This window comes from Platalea leucorodia, assembly GCF_965183815.1.
Source record: "Platalea leucorodia genome assembly, chromosome: 2".
Taxonomy (NCBI): Eukaryota; Metazoa; Chordata; class Aves; order Pelecaniformes; family Threskiornithidae; genus Platalea; species Platalea leucorodia.
The window spans coordinates 34,098,679-34,115,133 of NC_138824.1; the positions used below are offsets into that span (position 1 = coordinate 34,098,679).

Consider the following 16,455-nt stretch of genomic DNA (forward strand, 5'->3'; position numbering starts at 1 on the left):
GCTGTGCAGGAGCCTCTGAGAAGGTCCCAGAGCATGCAGCAGCACATCACTGTCTCAAACTTCAACCATCCCACCTTCCTTCACAGACTTCACAGTTCACCTAGAGCAAGGTGAAACTTCACCCTCCTAAATCAGTTCACTCCATTTCTGTTCCAAGTGACAATTTACCACCTGAATCTATGGTAGGAAACACTGAAGGGAGTTTTTCCTCTTCAGAAAAATACTCCACCATCTTACACTGCCCTTCTGCCCAAAAGAAGGAAAAAACCCCTACACAACCACCTCAAGGTTGTTTCAGACTGATTAAAACATACCCAGTTCAGAACTCCATTTTCTTACCAATGAGTAAAACTGGAAAAATCATATGGTGCTTAACAAGATCCAAATGTTTTGGCCTGTTTTTAGAAAAGCCAAAGCAGGGGAATGGATTTGCATCATCCTCATGGTGTTCCCATTAGCAAATGTGCAGTAGACTTCCCCCAGCTGCAGAAGACGGGTCCCAATCCATTCCTTTAAGGTCCCTAAGCAGCTGGCTGGTAGCTGTGCCACGGGCAGACACATCCTTCTCCAGACACAGATACACTCAAAGATGACAACAGACCAAAGGGGCACAACATCTGAACCACTCACACAACTCCTCACTAGCCTGCTTTGGTCAAAATAAGACCTGGAGTTCAAACAAGCCCAGCTCAGTTGGTCTGAACAGATTAGGGAAGCAATCGCACGAGCAGCTCCGACAGCAGAGCCCAGTGTAATGCCTGCAGCAGCTGGAGGAGAGCTCACATAATCACATCTCCAGTGCCTAATGCATCTGGAAAGAATCAGGTTCCTTGTAAAAACACAGGTTCCGCTTCCATTCTTTCAGCATAACCCCGATGACCAGCAAGTCTTTTTAGAGTGGCAGACTGTTTGGGACCCAAGGGTCTGGTATCAGAAACATCCAGACACTTAAGTATTTTCTCAGTGCTACAGGATCTCCATACCTTTAAACCCAAGGGCCTAAAAGTCTGACCTCCCAATTAGTACTTCATGTAGAATGGTATGCAATTTTAAAGCTAGCTTTTACAGAAGGTTTGAAATAGGTGTTATTTGTTCAAATCTGTACTAAGTCAGTGTTATTTCATTTGTATTAAAGCAAATGTGAAGTAACAGTTTGACCAATTTTATTACTTTCCTGATTGTGTTAGTTTTACATAGTACAAAATTCTTATTTAAGCAATTGGAAAAGACAAATATGAAGTTCCACATGAAGCCAGCATCACACATTTTGCCTAACAGGAAATACACCCTTATCAGATACTTTAAAGCTTGATGTTTTCAAGAAGAGCTTAATTTGTACTTATGTTTCAGAGTTCGCATGTTCACATGAAGCTTTCAGACATCTGGATTCCAGTTCAGGGTTTATTTGCATACAAAAATATATTATAATGGAAAAAAGCATTAAAAGTTCTCCACTATATAAAATTACAAATATATTTTCATAAAAGCAACTTTAAATTAAAATTCAAGCTATATTTTAAAGCAAAATACAGCTGTAACACTTAAGTTATCCTATTCCATCTGCTGCAAAGTAACAAAACTGGTGTTGCCAGTTAAATACTTGTAGGAGTTTACAAAGGTTATGTTCAGAAGGTGAATATCTGGGGTAGCAAAGTTATCAGACAAGGGCAGCAGTTCTCAGTGACCGATGTCACTTATCCTTCGGAGGACATTCACAGGCAAGCACGATGCCAAAGATTCATTTCACATACCTGCAAATACAAAACAAGATCATTAAGTTCTATATTAAATAAGATTGCACGTTGTTGACATACCAGACACCCCATCTATGCCCAGCTTGCCAGACTGCCTGACAGGCCAAAATTATGCCTTTTTCTAATTAACACAAGAGCCAAAATGTTAGTGTGTAAAATTTAAGGCAATTATTGTTGTAATGAGTGCATTAGGCTTGAAAAGACGTGTACAAACTTATGTGTAACTTAAAGAATGGATAGATACAGTGCTCAAAGACATGGTATAGATGGACTTGGCAGTGATAGGTTAATGGTTGGACTTGATGATCTTAAGGGTCTTTTCCAACCTTGACGATTCTATGATTGAAGCATATAAACACAACTCCTTAAAAATGTGATGATAAATATCAGATGGAAGTTGGACTTTTTCCTCAGAATATCCATGTATGATAAAGATAGCGTATCACTGTAAGACAAGTGACACTGTATAAACGAGACTGCTGAAATAACCAGATTTGCTTAGTTGGGAGAAAAAAAAAAAAAAACAAAACCAAACCAAAAACCACTACAGCAGGTGGCAATCCCTGGCTTCACCTTAGATGTGCCTTGCAAGGGGACAATGAAACCAATATACTATAGGCAGCCCCTTAAGAGTTAGCTGCAGCATGGCTGTGCGAGATACAGCAATGTAAATATCAGGTGGTTTGGGAGTTTCACTGCTCCACACAAACCTTCAAGTTTTTCAGAAGAGCAATCAGTCAATGAGGTTTCAGTGGTAAAGATGGAGTTAGCTCAAGCGTGTGTCCATGACAGAAGTCAGGAAACTAGAGATGTATTTTAAGTAAGAGAAGTGAAACCAGGATTAAGACACAAGTAAGATGACAGGGAAGTAGGAAGCTCATAAGGGCAGCTGTCTTGAGTTAAGGCCAAGGCAGATGGCCAAGGCTTCGAGAATTACAGGGAAGGGAAAACACCTAATGAATACAAGAAACTCTCAGTTCATAGTTTATTAGGGGGGTTTTGTTCATGCTGCTACTTAGGTATAGTCCTACAATTGGTTGTTTTGGGCTCTATAGTCTGGTTCCATACAAAAAAAAAAAACAACACACCAGTATCATGTTGATAAGAGCACAGGAAGAAGCAGAAAGAACAGGCAGAGTACATGGTTGAGAATAGGAGAGCGTTTTCTTGTTTTGTTGTTTTTCATTAAAAATCATAACGAAGAACCTAGTACTGTAACTGGTAAATACAATTTCTAGATAGTGACAGAAAAAGTGATCTAAATTCCATTCCTGCTAAAGACAAGAACAAACAGGATTTTGACATTTAATCTAAGTCAATAGATATCTGCTCCTTAATTCTTTCATAAAGCAAAGTCTAGAATAAAAAGGTTTCCCTCACCTACAGTTACTCCTCCAGTTACTTAGCTTTATAATGAAGAAACAAAACCCCACTTCTTAGCTGAGTTTTGAGTATTTAACAAAGTGATGTTTACTTGATCTATACACTGCCAAGGAGGGGTGAACTGCAGCTGCCTCAGAGGTGGGGACGCAGGTTCACTGGAATACAGTGTTTGTCACACAAGTTAAACTGCACGCCTTCAACATTCAGGGAAAGACCAGAATTTAGTCTATTTACCTTCTTATCCACATAATGATCCACAGGACTAGCAAACTAAAATGAAGCCGTGTTATATAAAACTACTGCTACCCTTCCCTTCTCCCTCCCCCCATACATTGGCTTTCATCACTCTTTGATGGTACCAAGTGAGATGCAGCCTACTTATAACAATCTACTTACTTGCTAGTGTCCTGTCAAGATCAGCAATGAAGTCTTCCAGTTCTTTTGTGTCTCCAAGCTTTGCTGCAAAATAAGAGACAGCCAATACTGCTTAGACAAGACATATTTCTCTGGCCAAAAGAAACACTGGAACCACACAATCCCCCAAATCATTTTCAGTGGTATCAAACATGCTGTGGATTATTTTCAGGGAAGTTCAATAGGGTTGCTGCAATGTCCAAATGCATTCTTAGAAAACAGGGGAGACTGAATTAAAATTCTAGTTTTTACAGTTTTCCATTTGACAGAAGCAAAGCAATCCTCTGTTTAGTTTCCTTAAAAAGCAGAGGCTGAAGTAGAGAAAAAAGTTGTATGTCAACTAATCCCTGTCCCTGCTACTGTGGGAGTTTGCCTTATTGCATGTATTCAGATATTGCATTCATGGCCCTAATCAAACCCCACCCAGTTAGCTCCCAGTCCCACCCAAATCTAAGCCTCTTAAATCATGTCAGTGTCACTGCTTTGCTGTGATGTCAGATCCTTTGATCTTGGTCCATACACTATAAATTTGGATCCAAACATCCACCTAAACTTCCACGCCTGAGAACACCACTGGTTCCATTCAATCTAGTTCTACTGCAAGTGGCTTCCTTATCTCATGCCTGCGGTCTATTCCAAGCCCGTTGCAACTCTATTTTTGTCTTTTTGTCTTCTCATCAGGAAGAGCGTCTTGACCTCTAGTGTAATTCCTTGCCAAGTATTCCCTCCCAGTTTAACTGAACTCTTTTTTGCTGCTTCTTATTAACTATTACTCATTATTTCTCCCTAGTATCATGCTAATCAGAAATAAAGCATTTAACTTGTCTTTTGTGACTGGTCACTCTGGAAAAGACGTGAAAGCATGAAAAGCTCTTGAGTATGCATCTGAGAAGAGTAGTTGTAATGAAAGCACCGTGTAGTACATACGTATGACTGTTCATTTATTGATATGTCTACTCTGGAGTTAATCTAAGTTAACCTGAATGAAACAAGCTCCTGGGGAGTTAGGTCAGCTGCAAGACAGAAGCCACTTTGAAACAGCATAGCTACAAATGAGGAAGAAATTACTAATACATGGGTTGTATCAGCAGTGCAAGGTCTATATAGATCTGACTAATTGTGTTAACTTGAATGGCAGCATATAGCTTCGGAGGAGTCACCTACTGAACCCCTGCATTCAGGCTAAGTATTTCTGTATATACATGGGACATTTAAGCTACTGGTTGCTTCAGTAAGAAGTAACACAATTCTGAAGTATTCTGTAAGGAGTACCACAATTCCTGATCAACCAAAGAACTCTAATATAGTTTGGTGTTTCAGAATCAAAAGAGTTGCTGGGTCACCTGTGAAGAAGTGTGGATGCAGTGTACTATTGCTGTTTGTGATCAACACAATACTTGCATCTATAGTGTGCTTAACAGTAAGCCCTTAGTTTTGTTGTCATTTTAAAAAAAGAGTCAATGCATGCATGTGAATCCTGGCTCACAGAAAGAAGCCTGAAGGTTGAGAATTAGGAAGAAATGTCAGCAGTTAAAATGAAATTTACCTTTACATGGAGTTACTGATGGAGATGGCAAGCTTGGAGACGATGCTGTTGGAGAGTTAAGCTTTTCATCACTGAGGCTGAAACTATTTCTGTAGAGTGAATCTGCACCTGTAAGAAGAGTTATATTATAAAGTAAAATTAACACCTGCTGCAATTTTGCAATAGAATTAAAAGAGAAATGGGACATTTCCTACCTGGGCTTCAACATCTGTACAACTCAAATTTACAGACTTTAAAGCCAGAGGGACAAATAAATAATTTATTGTGTGAAGGCTGTTGTTCCCACATCTACTGTTAAAAAGCAAGCAGTCCTAGGCCAAATCCTCACCCCCCCCAGTAAAGAAAGTGTCAGCTTTCCCTGCAGCCAGCACCATTTGGAAAATATTACAGGAACGGCCATTATCCCACATCCACTAAATTAGGCCTGGTATGACCTGCCTGATTCACAATATTCTGGGAAATTCTGTTTACCTGAATTTTTCAAAAGCTATTAAAAAAGCTGAATAAAGAGCTCCAGGACAAGAACAGTCCCCCAGAACAGAGAATATATTCAGTGTTGTCCTCATCCCTGAAGCAAACTCACCCAATTTCTCCATACTCTGCTGCGTTAGGTCTTGTGTTCTAGATAAATTGTATGGCATCTTTTAATTTTCTTTTATTCTGTAACTCCCTGGAGTTCAAAAAGCAGTAAATCTGTACATAAGATGATGTTCTACAATCTTATTTTAGGTGGTCTTTCAAAGAAAGCTTTTATATGCCATGGAAAGCAATGGGAAAGGTTCCAGTATCATTCTGATGTTTTGGGATTTTAGACAAGGCCTTAAGTTTCTGAAGTATCAAAAAAGTATCTTCATCTTGCCCTTTTCATAAAAAGAGTTCCACAATGCACAGTGCACACAAAGTATTAGTCATGGCTCCACTGGAAGGAAGGAATTGTCATTGTGTTAGAGACACTACAACTGCTGGTTCCTGCAGTTTTGAGCCAGTGACCTGAAAACAGTAGTTCTACAAAAAGAAACCATTGTAATATGAATATGGCAACAGTCTCCATTTATTTGGCACATTTCCTAAGAAATAAATTTATGTCTCATTATATGGGCTGGTGACTACCACTGCTTGACAGTGAGGCCAGCAATTTCACCTACCTGCAGCACATGTAGCATTTGTCCTTGGAGCCCCAGCCTAGGAGGTGGTTACACTGCATTAAGTCCAACCAAGCCAGAATTGTCACACTGCCTTGGACACCTGTCCCATTTGCTAAGCCACGAGATGACTGCCTTAGTTAAATTAAGGGTGTCTTGCTGAGTTAGCAAAAGGGGGCAGGACCACAGCTCGCCTTGCCAAGATCTGCACATCTACACCTTCACTGACCACTGCCACGATTTTTGCAGATATCAAATGTGGGGACCATCCCCCAGCTGACTACTCCTCTACCATAAGTTTCACCTGTCTTTGGGAAGAAGAGCATGTGTCAACACCCCATCTCCTCTAGCCTGCAGCCCTTACCAGCATAAAACCACCTTCCACAGGAGTACACAGGTGCAGTGGAAATCAGACCAGACAGGACAACTGCATCTACTACGTCTATCAGATGTTTCCTCAGCCATAGGCTGATTGCCTAGTCCTTTCTTCTGTGCTAGCTTCCAAGCCTACCTCTGTTGCAATACACATTGAAGAGGCTTGTGTGAGAAGCTCCAGCCTGGGGTATTTTCCTCTTCCACGTGCACGTTGGCCCACCACAGTACTGTTATCTTTCACAGTTCGCTCTGCAATCAGCTCAGATCCTATTCCAGCCAATGCACATACTACCTGCAGCAGTGCACAAACGTGAGCGATGATGTGAATGACATCTGTTACCTGGGACTACTGCTTGCCCAAATCAGCCACTGCTTGGTATTTCTTGTTTAGAAAGAGGGGTATGCTTCTTCATGCGAGCTTTTTATTGTCATTTCTTTGTCTTCACTCGTAAGTACCTGTCCTCCTCTCTAAACCTGAGCAGATCAAAACCCATCTACTTGAAACTTCAGATATAAGAAAGATCTGAGGAATACAATGCAAAATTGAGATCATTTTAGATAGAAAAAACAGAAAAATAAGCTATTTTAAAAGTAGCTCCTAAAAACATAAAGAACAACTGGGGGAGGCTGAATCTGACACTGCTCTGCAATGATGTGTGTCACCAGTGTTGTACTATAGAATATGAACCCTGTCCATTAATGGACCGAAAGTAACAGTTAAAGGTATTACAAATTTCCTCCTGAAATCAGCTTACAGACCAACTTTCTACTAAAACCACATTTCTTTTGGGCAGAGATGCAAACTTAGCGACCAAGTTATAATGGAAAATTCTAGCTGTTCAGGACAAAACCGCTACCATCACAAAAAAGCCAAATAACTCTTAACACCTCACACAAACAGTCCTGTAGCCAAGAGCACAACTCACTGAAACGCTGACAGACGAGACCAAAGATAAAACACTGTCCAGGTAATGTATTTGAAAAGAACAGAACAAGAAGTTTCAAATGATTTCATGATTTAGAGCTAGTTGAATTAATAAATAATCCAAAGAACAACAGTTACAAAACTGAGTACTTTTAATGTGGAGTCTATGCTACTAGTACCCAGATACCAAATGTAGCGATGCTGGGAATTTATATTACAAACCAATCCTCCTTGTACACCAAATTCAAAGCTCCAGTTGCTCTTATATACAGCTGGAATAAAATGTTCTTTTTGTGAATGCTTGTGAAGGCAACTCAAATTACAAAAGCTTTAATAAGCCATTTAAATTGATTGCAAACTATTCACACAATTCTTTTTGTTTATATCCATGTACACATCTGAGCTAGCAGTCACCTTGGCCTCTTTTTGTGGTTTTCTCTCCATGTTCCTTCTATAAGCAGTTGAAAGTACCAACTGCTCAACTTGCAACGTATTGAAACCAGAACATGTTATTTCATGCTGGCTTCCACGCACCTTATGCTGGGAAATATTTACAACTGGGCAAAGAGAAAAATAAGACAGAACTGTTGCTTTAAGTATCTGAATGTTTTTTATCCAGTTTCAAAAGGTGAAATGTTTTCACAAAACAGTGTTATCTTCTGATGGGTTGTAATATTAGTTTCAGGAACATATCAACATTTATCTTCCTCAAAAAGCAAAAAAATACTTTAGCTACTGGCTTTGGCTCACACATGCCACCAAGCAGCAGAAATTCTGGTGATGGAAGGAGGAATGCATTGACTCCGCTATCAAGGTCATTATAACTGCTGAAAACAATGTACTGTTAAAAATAAGAGTTGTGATATCCATCGCACAAAAATATCCGCTTTGGCAGAGTGTGGCTGTAGGGCAGAAAGCTCTGGGAAAAGGACACTTCAGTCCTTGCTCTCTACCCGCTGCCACAGCCAAGATCTGCTCATTCACCTCCAATAATGGCCCTTGGAAGGCTTCCACTGCCACACAAATACAACATCCCCCGCAACCCAGTGACCAGAGGCTGAGCCAAGGATCTCTCATTGCTGCTGTCCTTCCTCATCCAGCCCCTTCTCTCCACTGCAGTGCAAGTTTATCCATCATTCATGACTTATTTTTCACTTTGTATTTTGATTCTCCTGCCTGTGCACATACATAAACTATGCCCCTTTGGCTGTTTTAAAAAAATCACTCAAACTGTCTCTTTAAAAAAAGGCCTTAAAATCTGAGAGTTAAGCTGCTGAGTTGATTTACATGAGTCAAACTAAACCAATAGCTGCAAAATTAGGGGGTTGGAATAAATACGGGTGTATTTTACTTTGGCAAAATAATCTGTAGTTAGTATTGACCTTTGCTGTTCCAGTATATGGCTAAACCACAAAGAAAAACCACGGCAATACCATGTAAATATAGAATGTCCCCATGAAATGAGCAATTGAAAGGTTCTGGGCAGTAATTAACTGAAGGAGGAAAACCTCAACCTTTTCATTTAGAACAGACAACGGAAAAGTTCAGCTGTCTGACTTCTTTAATATTATGCTCTTTCTAGTACCATAGTTTAGGATACAATTTTAAAGAGCACTGGAGTGAGTAAAATTTTTACTGCAGTTTTCAGTGGGGAAAGTTTTAGAGGAAAATATAAATCACAGCCCTAAAGTTTTCAGAGGAGAGGTCTAAAATTCCACTTAAGTTTCTACAAGCCATGAATTTATTACAAAACCATAGTTCAGTATTTAATGAACAGACTGCACAACTCATTTCTAGTCAGAACACAGCCTACTTGCTAAAATAATAAAAAAGATAAAATCAGGAATTTCTAATGCCAACAGTAGAAGTGAGAAATATTCATGATGCAAAGAGCTTGTTTCACAATGTGTATGTTGCAGCCCTCAAGGACAGTGTGATTATTATCATAATCACACTTACACTTGGCTGCACTGTTTATTTTTTGTGTTTTTTGCCTAGCTAACAAACATCTGTTACAACACTGACACAAAAATCACACCTTTTCCCTATCTACATGTCCAGGCTTCATGATTTAAAAGATTTCAAGCCACATAGTTACAAAGAAGTTATCTAGGAAGCCTGAAATTCATATGTACAAGCATGCCTTCTCATTATATACGAAGCTTACCTTTCCACTTCCTCACCACACCTACTATCTGTGAGGCAGTGTTTCCAACTCCAGCTTTCCCCTTTACTAATGCTTCCTTTCTGAAGTGTAAGAGAAATAGGTATGCTGGAGAGGTAAGAACAGGAAATCTTATAAAAAAAAAGCACATTTCTCATTAAATTGAAATACCTGGAGAGAAGCCTATACACCTGAAACTTCTGGGGTTTCTTCCTTTTGAATGTATCAGTAATTTAATAAAACAGTATTTCTCAGATGATTTCATAAAAGGTTATTTCTCCATGAGAGTCTTGCTTCATTTTTTCATTATAAATATTGTATTGCCTTCTTGTTGGAGACAGGCCATTGGAAGTTCACAAAACCAATCTACCTCCTTAAAGTGTTTTCCCCTTCATCATACAAGACTGGGATTTGCTGCTAAAGGCTCACCTACCCCACATTCTATCTCCCATAGCAGATGCCTACAGAAGACTAAGAGTGGTGCAGCCATACACTGATAGTTTCAAGAGAAACTCTACCAAGTTCTAGAGATGCACAGATCGATCTTTCTTGAGACAGCAGTAGCATCTTAGCCCACAGCAGTCCCCAATGGCCCTGTCCCTCCCATCATGATTTTATCTAGTTAGTTTTTGAGTGTGTAAACTTTTAACATCCACGATACCTTAAGGCAACACATTTTACAGTTTAACAATACATCATGAGAAGAAATAGCTCCTCTTATTTCTTTGAAACATGCTGATTTGATTTGATTTCCTCATACTGGGTGAGATAGCAGTCACTTTCCTAATGTCACTTAGGATTTTCTGGAAGACTAGCTTGTCCCCACCCAAGCCATCTCTCCTTTGGGCTGACAGTCCCAGTCTATTTGGTCATTTGGAAACTATTTTATTTCTTCAGTCATTTCTGTTGCCTTTTTCTATACCTTCCCTTCGGCTGGGGCTGCACGGCTAGAAGGCGCGTCCCCTGGGTGGTGGATAGGGGATCCCTCTCTGGAGGGTGCACCGGATAAAATTGAAGAAGGTGCCGCGAACCAACGCAGCCTAAGGGAAGGCCACCCTGACAGAAAAACCACTGGCCCTCCAAGTCATGGGGGTTGGGCAGGAGGCCAACTACCTCCTCCCGGAAAAAAAAAAAGTTGCAGAAACGACGAGCATCAACTCAGAGATGGAGAAAATCAGCAATGAAGTGAGGAGGAGGAGATGGAACTGGATCGGTCATGTCTTGAGGAAAAAACCAACAGAAGACTGTGCTGTGGCCCTTGGGACTCCAGAGCACGCAGCCGCAGACCGATCGAAGTGGAAGAACGATGTTCACGCCTTGTGTGCCTCCTGGCACTGAGAGAATTCAGATCAGATTTCTATACCTTCTCTACAAAAGATTGCAAATGTAAGCAGGCTTTTCAGGATGAGTGCTGCAGTATTAAGTGGCTTATGCTCCATCTCTAGATAGTGGAGGCATTAGCACAACCACACAGAGACATCCATGGCATGTAAACATGAATGCTTGCACTACACCAGGCACTAGGTGCTAATGGATATTGTGCAACCCCTTAGTAAACCTGCACCTGTTTGATTCTGAAGTTATAAAATTCAGAGTTCTAGATGCACTCAAGGTCTTCTGTTGTGTTTAAAAGCTAAGAAGTATTTGTCAGAAAGCATTTACACACTCCCAAAAATAACTATGAAGATACACTGCAGGCTGTATGAGTGCAAGAATTGAATCAATACGTTTATTTAGCAATGCTTTCAACACAGAGGCTGGAAGCTGAACCTGTCTCAAGAAAACACATCTGGAGCTAGAAGTGTGAAACATTTCGTGAAACATTTCTGACAGCACAACAGATTACCATTTAGTTTTTTGGTGGTGTTACAGCTTTGGCACAAGAAATGTTAAAGCACTTCCCTTCATAACCTCTCATGAAGTCCAACTTTCTATTCATTATCCTAAGCCTAAACTTGGAAGGGTGTCCTGACATCGCCATATACTGTACTAGCACAATGCACTGACTGGACATACAATTTACACAGGCGAGCCTGCACTTTTCTTTGCAAGCTTATTCCAACACACAAGAAGCAAATGATATCTGTAAGAGCTCGTCAATAGAGCTGCACCTACACTAGTGGCTTTTGCCAACAGAGCACTCTCTAACACAAATCCTATTTTATCACAACCAACATATGCTGTAAATAGCAAAGAGTTAGAAGGTATCCCTCAACTGAGAAGTTTCAGCACGATTAATAACCTAAAGTACGAAGCTGTTATACTTCGATTCAGTTGAATACATCAAGTTGAAACATAATTGGTACTCACTCACAGTCCAGCAACTCACGAATGTTTGTTGGAGTAACTCACCAGTTGCGTCATGATTTCCAGCACTGACCCAATCAGCTGCTGTAGTTAATGTAATACTTGTGGGCCAAGTACCAAGATCATCATGAACATCTGCACATGTGAGCCTTTCTATTACTGTAAGGTCTAGAGTCCATTGTGTTATATACAATACTTAACCACGGCCAAGACAGACCTTGTCCAAAGATCATTTAGTCATATCAGAGGACAAGATGTGGGAAAGCCAAGTACTATCACATCCATTTTCCACAGTAGTGTCTTCAAATTCTTATTTTTTCTTAAGAGCCTGAAATACGTAATATAAGAATTTCGATTAGTACTTTTGGAGCTAGGTCTCTCAAGAGTAGATTTTAAGGTTAAAAGCAGTATTTGCAGGGTTAACTATATTGATAAAAATCTTCTGTAAGTATTTCTGTTAAATTAAATGGGCTCACCCTCATGGCAGAAGCCCCAGGAAAGGAAAGGCTTTCCTTACCCTACTACAGAACAGTATTGTTTCACTATGACCACTTGATACTGGTTACTGGCTTCTCATAAAGTTGAATTCAAGACTGATTCAGGGGCCCCAAAACAAACAGTTGCAACAGTTTAAAATGCTACCTCCCCTTACAGTCGCACCCTAGATTCAAAAGATACCACTGCAGGAGTGGCCAAAAGACACATACACCTAACCTTCAGCCACACCACATCAGTTAGGAGGATTAGATTAACCAACGAACAAGAACAGATAGCACTAAAATATGATAGTCTGAACTGTTCTGTACATACATGACAAAGTGTACTTGGAACAGTCTTGGCACTGGATAACAAGATTTTGCAAAGATGTAAACAGTCTTCATGAACAAGAGGATCATTCAAACTGTCTGTAGATAACACTGCTGGAATTTCTTTTGTGTTGCTACAGATTCGTGTTGTCAGAATTTGCTCTTTCATCCCAGTTTCTCCTTGATCCTGCAGTGATGTTTAACCTAAGCATCACCTTGGGAAAAGCGAGATCATGAATTCAGCACTACATTTGCACCAAACGATAGAGACCAAAGGAAATGTGAACCTAGGGGAAAAGAAAACTTGAGTTTGAACAGGAAGAGCCTGGGTAAGTACTCTATTCTTACAATAGATGTAGGGAGTGTAGCTGTATTACATCAGACATGGGAGCTTGTTTTATAAAAGGAGCTCTTCATAAATCTGCAACTCCTCTCCAATCCTACTATAACTTCAAAATAAGAAGTTGTCTGCGCTGAATGATGCCTTTAGGAATAAGAGTTTTACTGGGCCAGTTCTGAGAAACAAGGAGAGCAAGCTAATTTTCCATTTCCCTTCCCTTAAACCTATCATCATACACTTGACACTGTTGGATGCCAACAGGTTACTCTTAGTGCACCTCCTGGTCCAGTATATGCCAGTTTCCACAAGACTGACACTTGATTTCTCCAGAGACACCTTTCACATGATGCATCACCAAGGGAGGAACCCCAGCACAGGATGGGATTTAGGAGCTTGACAAGTTCCCCATTCAAGATCCTTGAGGACTTTGTATAGAGCCAAACCCTGTTTATCCTGCTATTCTGTTAATGTCTTCAGCCTAAATCAGTGCAGATTTCTGACACCGATTTTTTATTTCCCAGATCTTCCTGAAGATCTGGTCTGCCAATTTGCATGAGCATGCTGTTTCTCACCAGGCCTCCTGCTCTATCAGAGAACACCATCTTCCTCAAAAGGCCCTTCCTGTCCATCCTAAAACAGCCATTTTAAGCACTGTTGAAGATTTACATTTTCTGAACCACAGCAGATATGCTAAGCAACTACAGAAGTCTGTCCATGCAAGAAGAATAAGTTTTGACACTGTTTTCATTTTTTTCTTGTTTTCTCAACAGTAGCTTATTTCACTAGATAGAGAATCTTTATCAACTTAAGTGCCTCATTTGTGGTAAAAGTATGAGAGGTTAATATATTACAATACTGCACAAGAATCAGTAACACTGGGACTGTGTTGCTCCAGTTAATAATAGACTTAGATTTACAATACACCTCACATATTTCATCAGCTTGACTCAGTAAAGCCAGACCTCACCTTACGCACCCTCAGCCATCCAAAAGGCTAGTGTCCAGCCTAAATCGGCGTGCATTTCTAAACCTCCCTCAGAGGGAAACAGATACTTGCAAGGAGTGGTTCACCCACTACATTATGAAACAGAGCAGCACCTGGATCCACACACCTCCACTGACTGCAGAGGAAAAAAGCCTCAAAGGTACTGCTAGGCAACATATCCAGGTTCAGGGCAGGTAAAACATTACCTGTCAATAAAATGAAATGAATCCTAAGCACGATGATGAAATAAAGGGCTCTGATAATATGGAGAAGCTATGCTCTCACAGCTTAAGCACTAGGAAGATTATATGAGTGTTTTCGCGCTAAGTCAACAGAACTGTGTGGTAAATCACTGAACTGATGAAGATGCACAACAGAAATTAAAAAAGCAATTTTATTTTAAGTAACTGAAAAACAGATAAGCTTCTTACAACTGCCTGTACAATTTAGGAACTAAAAAAAACCTGGGTATAACTTGTTTTTACCAGAATTTCTGGCAAAGTAGCCCTTGAATCTACTGCTCCCGAGGAGAAGAGCAGTTTCCAGCCTCACTGTCTGGAAGAGGAAGGATGTTTTCTCTCCCTGACTAGCAAAAAAATAAGAGGGGTAAAACTCTTTTCCAAGTCAACTAGAAAAAAAACTTAGTTCCAATTCTATGTTTTCTTGCTCAAAGCAGGTCATGAGTCAGTATCTGCTTCCTACCCTTCCTGTGCGATGTTCTGCATGCACCGCTGCATACGTCCAGTATACTGGGGTGCAAGTTAGCCTTAGATTATCACCTCTGAAAAACAGTGGTAACGCTAAATCAGAAAGCTGGATGAGTTTCAATCTCTTCTGGAAAGCGCGCTTCAGTTCGCTCTCTCTCCGCTGATACTTCAGCTCCTGAGATACGGTCCCTGTTAACCTAAGAGACACCTATCTTCTTTTTCAGCCGCCGGGATGCCCCGGTGCTTCAGCCCCGGGCTGGCAGCTCGACCTCCTCCTGCAGCGTTTCTCGGCCTCACCTGCGGAGGAGCCGACCCCGGTGCGGCTTCCCTCCAGCGACCCCCGCCCGCCCCCGCTCTTCAGCGCCGGCAGGACGAAACCAGCGGGGCCAGGCTTCGCATCCTTGCCGCTTCTAACGCGGAAAGTAAAGGAAAGCGCGTTTGGGTTTTTTTTTAAAAACCAAAGAGCAAAGCCGGGTTTCTCGCTTGGTGATCCCCGCCTCTCTCAAGGAGGGGGAAGCGCTGGTTCAACACCCGCTTTTGACACCCACCCACCCCCCCCCCCACCCCACCCCACCCCACCCCCCGGGACGGGACAGGCGGCCGGACCGACGGACACTCACTCTCCGAGTCGCTGAGGCCGCTGCCGTCGCTGACGCTGGCGCTGCTCCGCCGCTTCATGCGCTCCAGGTGCTCGCCGTAGTGGAAGCGGCGCCGGCCGGCGGGGCAGGAGAACTCCGCCAGCACCGCGTCGAACTCCCCCAGCGCCTCCGCCAGGCCCCCGCCGCCGTCCTCCCCCAGCGCTGCCGGGCGGCGGCGGCAGCGTGAGGGCCCGCCGGGCGCCGCCCGCCTCCGGACCCCCGCGCTGTGAGGGGAGACCCGCCGCCCGCCCGCCCGCCCCCCCACACCCGCGCCCTCCCGAGCCCCCCACCCCGGCGGGGGGAAGGTGAACGGGTCCCGCCGCGCCCCCTCGGCCCGCCGCTCCCACCTTGACCCGCCGGCCGCTGGGCCTGAGGCGATTTCATGGCGGCGGGCGGAGGTGCCCTACCGCCGCTCCTGCTACTGCCCCGGCGTCCCGCCGCCAGCATGGGCGGCTCGGCCCCGCCGCCGCCTCTTATAGCCCGCCCGGGCAGGGGCTGAGGCGGAGGGGGCGGGAGGGGGAGGTGGCACCGCGGCCCGGCCCAGCCCAGCCCGGCCCGGCCCGGCCCGGCCCTGCCCGCCGCGGGGGTGCAGGTGCGCCGTGCCGGGGCGGGGGGGGCAGCGCCAGGGCCTGCGGGCCGGCATGGGTGCTTGGCCGGAGGCTGGGGTTTCCAGACAACGTGAGAGCCTCTAACAGTCCACCGCTAGCACAAGTGGGAAGTATCGCCCCTCGTCCTCTGATCGTCGCTCCCGACAGAGCGATCGAGCCGATTTCGGTTTGCTAATCCCAACTATTCGTGGTTCAGGAGGGGCTGTCTGCGCTGGCTTTGTGCCGGGCAGGGTACAACGAGCACATCCGAGCCAGCCGCGGGGAGGGAATCACAAAAACACGCGACTGGATCGTCCTTACCCGGCCCCACGGCTGCTGGTCGCCGTGGGCCCGGAGCAGGACGAAGGGGCAGCAGCCTGCC

The 16,455-nt window shown here is 43.0% G+C and overlaps 1 protein-coding gene across 1 annotated transcript; it reads right to left on the reverse strand.

Annotated features, from left to right (window-relative positions):
* Positions 1 to 1,569: 1,569 nt before the first annotated feature.
* Positions 1,570 to 15,933, reverse strand: RGCC (regulator of cell cycle; the record flags this gene model as incomplete). Its single annotated transcript, XM_082337865.1, has 5 exons — positions 1,570 to 1,751; positions 3,534 to 3,596; positions 5,098 to 5,205; positions 15,469 to 15,648; positions 15,834 to 15,933. The coding sequence occupies 5 exons, from the start codon at positions 15,931 to 15,933 to the stop codon at positions 1,744 to 1,746; spliced, it is 459 nt and encodes a 152-aa protein (XP_082193991.1). The 3' UTR covers positions 1,570 to 1,743.
* Between the last annotated feature and the right edge of the window lie 522 nt (positions 15,934 to 16,455).